Source organism: Hippoglossus hippoglossus, chromosome 7 (genome assembly GCF_009819705.1).
Source record: "Hippoglossus hippoglossus isolate fHipHip1 chromosome 7, fHipHip1.pri, whole genome shotgun sequence".
NCBI lineage: Eukaryota > Metazoa > Chordata > Actinopteri > Pleuronectiformes > Pleuronectidae > Hippoglossus > Hippoglossus hippoglossus.
Window position 1 is genome coordinate 27868824 of NC_047157.1, and position 5383 is coordinate 27874206.

The 5383-nt window shown below is 48.0% G+C and overlaps 1 protein-coding gene across 2 annotated transcripts in view; it reads left to right on the forward strand.

Annotated features, from left to right (window-relative positions):
- The first annotated feature begins 476 nt into the window (after positions 1 to 476).
- Positions 477 to 5383, forward strand: part of dnmt3bb.1 (DNA (cytosine-5-)-methyltransferase 3 beta, duplicate b.1) — a 29350-nt gene continuing 24443 nt past the window's right edge. Inside the window, exon 1 of one of the 2 annotated variants that reach the window (XM_034591189.1) lies at positions 477 to 635. In XM_034591189.1, coding sequence (XP_034447080.1) covers positions 634 to 635 — 2 coding nt within the window. In that variant the 5' untranslated portion in view covers positions 477 to 633. The remainder of the gene's footprint in view (positions 636 to 5383) is intronic. The other variant, XM_034591188.1, reaches the window with a different exon arrangement.

Consider the following 5383-nt stretch of genomic DNA (forward strand, 5'->3'; position numbering starts at 1 on the left):
TCATAACTAAAACCTTTTTATTCTTTCAATTCTAGATTTATAATCCAGTTTCTGCTTGTTTCACTTTTACAGGGGAGGAAAAGAGAAAGTCTGGTTTCCTGGTAAAAGATGGTGAAGCGAGGTTAACTCAGACTGGAGAGAGAGAGGGGGGGGGGGGGGGGGGGGGGGGGGGGGAAGAGAGAGAGAGGGGGGGGGGGGCGAGAGAGAGAGAGACAGAGAGAGGGCTGCAGATAGTGAGAGAGAGAGAGAGGGAGAGAGAGAGGGGGGGGGGGGAAGAGAGAGAGATTTCGCGGGTTCCACCTCAGGGGCAGAAAACAGGGAGTTGACTTTCTCACCTGGAAAATCAGCGATGGCTCCGAGCGACCAATCAGCTGCGACCTCTCAAGGAAGAGGGTCGTGAGGAGGAGGGGCCAAGAGAGAGCGAGGGAGAGAGAGAGAGAGAAGGAGAGAGAGAGAGAGAGAGAGAAGGAGAGAGCGAGGGAGAGAGAGAGAGAGAGAGAGAGAGAGAGACTCCGACCTCAGCTCTGACATTTTAAACCTTTAACTCGAACAGACCCTCGGACCCTCAGGAAACAGCGCCACCTACTCTCTTCTCTTCCTGCAGCCGTGGATGAGCAGCACGCGTGCGTCGTTATGTAAGTTTGACACTTTTCCTTCTTTCCCTCCTTCCTCCTCCTCCTCCTCCTTCCTCCTCCTCCTCCTCCTCCTCTCGTTCCCCGAGCAGCTGAAGTGAAACGTCTAGATTCGGGCTCGGTTCTGTCTCTGGGCTTCTTCCTCTCTCTCTGCACCGTGCGGCACTTGTGAGTGTGTGCACGTCGCGCGTGTCCATGCGCACGTCGTGTGCACGTGGACAGATGTTGAACCTGATGTGGCGACACTTTGACACAATGAACGGACTCAATGTAACAAACCGAGACAAGTTCAGAGTTTCACTTCGTCCCTGATGTTTCAGACAAAGTTTCAACTCGTGTCTTCTCCCGTTCTCCTGCGATCCCGTCCTCTGTAGTCTCGCGCTATCAGAGTCAGGAAGTGTGTGTGTGTGTGTGTGTGTGTGTGTGTGTGTGTGTGTGTGTGTGTGTGTGTGTGTGTGTGTGTGTGTGTGTGTGTGGACACAATCCAGGTGGATTAGTAATTCTGGCCTCCGGCAGATGAAGGGTGGAAAAATCCCATGTGGCCAAAAAAAATCATCAGAGATCTATGACCTGCTAAAATATGATTCTCATTCAAATGTGTCTGTGTCCTTCACGACCTTTTGTCTGTTTACATACAATCTCCAGGACACAGTGACTGTTCTGCTTATTATGACACTGAAACTTTTCATCACTAATGAAATGAATTGCATATAAATGTTGTTTCGCCCAAAGACGTGTTTAGTTCATGACTTCAGTTTTGCTCTGGATTGAATCTGCAGATAGTTTTTGATTCACATTGCAAACAAGTGGATTTGATAGAGCTGCAGATGTAGAGCGAGTGCACAGTGACTTTTATATTTCACACTTAAAAAGTTAAACAACTCTCAGGTCCTGATGATAATCATGCTATTTAAAAAATGAAAAATTTATATTGTTATATATATGATAATATTGTGTATAGAATGAAGGTTTTATTCCATTCTATAGATAACAACACAATAATATCGTTGTCATGAATTATTTTTCGTGATACTTTTGTCTTGTGACGCCTGAACTGAATCTGAGCTGTTTCAGTGTGGACCCCCCCACCATTAGTGTGGTGTTACACTTTGTCTTTGATCACGTCTGTGATCTGCAACTATAGCTTTAACACAATATTCAGTTAATCTGATACATAATCTATAACCTGTCACATTAACAGTATATTATTCTAAACTGTGGGTCTGAGTGGACGATGTTTGAGGCTCCAGAGTTCAGTCAGTACAACAAAGTAGACAATGTATGAAGCGAAGGATCAGAGCTGGAAGGGGCCATAAAGTACATGCCAGACGAGGAATGTGGCCCCAGAGAGAGACCCTGAGGAGCTGCCCCCCCCTCACACACACACTCACTGGAACAATCCCCTCTTGCAGTGCGGTCCCTAATCTCTCACCACCAGACACAACTTTGATGTGCAGCCCCCCCCCCCCCCTTGTCCTCTGTGTCCCCTCCGTGGGCCCCTCGGTCGCTGCCTTCCGTCCTTCCCCACCTCTACTTCACTCTCGCTTCCTTCTCTCTTGTTCTCGTCTCAGTGACATTTAGAACCAGATGGATTCTCACAGATTCATCACGAGTTTGACGCAGGAGCTCGTTGGTTAAGAGAGAAAAGACAAATGATGAACAGCCAGTGGTGGAGGCAGTAACCCAACACTTAACTGAAGTAAACAGATAATTAGACAAACAAGTCAAAGTACCACCTTCACTTTTCTCTTTGAGTTAAAGTGAGTGTAGCAGCAGCCTGTGAGTCTGTGGTGGCGTCTGCAGAATCCCTTTCAGGTGATGCTGCTGCAGGAGGCGGGGTCTAAAGTGGCCATCCCACTGTAGCAGCTTTCAGACATGAACTGGACTCTGCAGTGAGACACTCGGCAGTTTGTCTTCCTCCTCCTGAGCTCCTGTATAAAGTGTAGATCCAGGAGCAGTGTGAACAGCAGAGGATCCTCCACTGATTCACTGGGTGAGTGGGGGGGGGGGGGGGGGGGGAGCTTCTAACACGGGACACAAACATGAAGAAACTAAAACAAACCTCTCTGGTGAAGAAGTGCTGACACACGATGAAGACACAGACGAAGATGTGAAGAGAGTTCGTGGTGATCAGAGCTGAAGGTGTCAGGTGATGTCAACATGATCACATGACCTCTGCAGGTCACACGTCACTTCCTGTCTCTGTCTGCTGCACCCGGCTGCCCCCCCCCCTCTCACCTGAACCAGGAGGAGGATCTGATGCTGTGTTGTTCAGCTGTGAAACTCTAACTCTGGAGAAGCTCTGGAGACGACTCTCTGGATTTGACCTGCTGGTCTGAAACCAGCTCGATTGGATCAATTCTCCTCTCGTTTATTTACTTCCCTTAACATTGAGTTTGAGATGAAATGGTGTAAAAATGTTGCATCACTATTATAGTGAATCAAATTATCACGATAATCAGTATAATCGTGGTATTTTTTAAATGTGCTGTAAATGTTCCAAACTTACTGATTCACAAACTAAAGTAAATTCCCCAAGTTTTATATTGACATAATATATATTATCCAAAAAATATTTGCTTGACAACTTGTGACGTTAGGTGCAGGTCCAAGTGGACGTCTTCGTCTTCTACGTGTCCGGCTCCTCCTCTTCTTCATCCTGAGATCTTTGAGTTCTTCCAGTTTCACGTCCGTCACGTGTAGGGTTGCAAAATTCCGGGAATATTCAAAGTTAGAAACTTTCCATGGGAATAAACTGGAAATTGTGGGTAATTTATACTAACTGTATTTACCTTGTCATACAGACATAAATATAAACATTTTGTTTTGTCATAAGCAGACATGCATGCAAACATTTCAAATACAAATTTTAAAAATTAAATTTTTTACTTAATCCATTTGTGAGTAGAACTTTAATGGATTCTTTCATTGAACAACAAAAAACATGAATGTTGAATAAAATAAATGTATTCCCTATGACCCCCCCCCCAAAAAAGTCCCATTCTAAATGTAAAATGAAAGCATTTAGCCGAGCTTCTCAAGCCTCTGGTTTTAGCGTTTTTCCTCAGAATCCTTTCAGGACTCTTTCTTCCTGGAGCTCATCAACGTCCACTTCCTCGACATCTGACTCGTCTTCGGTGTCACTGTCCAACCTTGTAGAGGATGGCTCTGTGTCAGGCTCAAAGAGCCTTAGGTTTGCCCGGATGGCCACCAGTTTTTCTACCCTTGCATTGGTGAGCCTGTTGCGAGCCTTTGTGTGCGTGTGCCCAAACAGTGAGCAGCTGCGCTCAGAGGCGGCTGATGTTGGTGGGATTTGGAGGATGATGAAGGCTACAGGTGCAAGGGCCTCAGATCCACAAAGTCCCTTCCACCAGGTGGATGCAGATATGTGCTGGCATGACTGCCATATCCCACCCCCTTCCCAAAGGCCTTGCTTGGTACGGTACTTTGCCAGACTGCCGGGAACTATCTGTGCATGTGATGGAGGAATGCACAGTGCAGGGTTGAAATTCAACGTGCAGCGTGTGCTGCATTCCATACATCTTTAAAATAGAGTTTTGAATGACGTTTTTATTGCTCAGCGTTTAATTTGCGGTAAAACATTTTTTTTTTTTTCAAAATTCCCGAATCCACCTCATCAACACGTCCACTCGCTCTCTGGGAAGCTTCCACACATTGTCCTGCTGTCTCCTCACATGGACTCACTCTGACATGTTACACACATTTTACCACGAGGCTGCAGGAGAAGATCCAGAACATGTCCAGAGACACTGACTCAGACATCTGTTACCTGTTACATACAGAACACGTCAGGAGCACGTCAGGAGCACGTCAGGAACACGTCAGGAGCACGTCAGGAACACGTCAGGAACACGTCAGGGGCACGTCAGGGGCACGTCAGGAGCACGTCAGGAACACGTCAGGAACACGTCAGGGGCACGTCAGGGGCACGTCAGGAGCACGTCAGGAGCACGTCAGGAACACGTCAGGAGCACGTCAGGAACACGTCAGGAGCACGTCAGGAGCACGTCAGGAACACGTCAGGAGCACGTCAGGAACACGTCAGGAGCACGTCAGGGGCACGTCAGGAGCACGTCAGGAACACGTCAGGAGCACGTCAGGAACACGTCAGGAGCACGTCAGGAGCACGTCAGGAACACGTCAGGAGCACGTCAGGAGCACGTCAGGAGCACGTCAGGAACACGTCAGGAGCACGTCAGGAGCACGTCAGGAGCACGTCAGGAGCACGTCAGGAACACGTCAGGAGCACGTCAGGAGCACGTCAGGAGCACGTCAGGAACACGTCAGGAGCACGTCAGGAACACGTCAGGAGCACGTCAGGAGCACGTCAGGAGCACGTCAGGAACACGTCAGGAGCACGTCAGGAACACGTCAGGAGCACATCAGGAGCACGTCAGGAGCACGTCAGGACTTCAGTGCAGGTCTGAAAGCAGCTAAGCTTTAGCTAAAGCTAACAGAACTCAGTCGGTATCTGCACCGTGGCTGGTGAACGTAGTTTTATTGCCAGTGTTTTGTGCTTTGCAGGGAAACTCACAGGAGTTTTTTCTGTCCTGACCAAGTTTAGCTCTTAAAGAAGATTCTGTGCACATGATCTCATGTTTTCTTTTGGCTGAAGTGAATCATGTTAGCGCCTGAATGTTGGAGCAGTGCTTTGTGCACCACGTCTCACTGTGTGGTCGCAGCACCAGTGGATGTCGTTACAGGCCAGTGTTGAAAGCAGCAACTAAGGA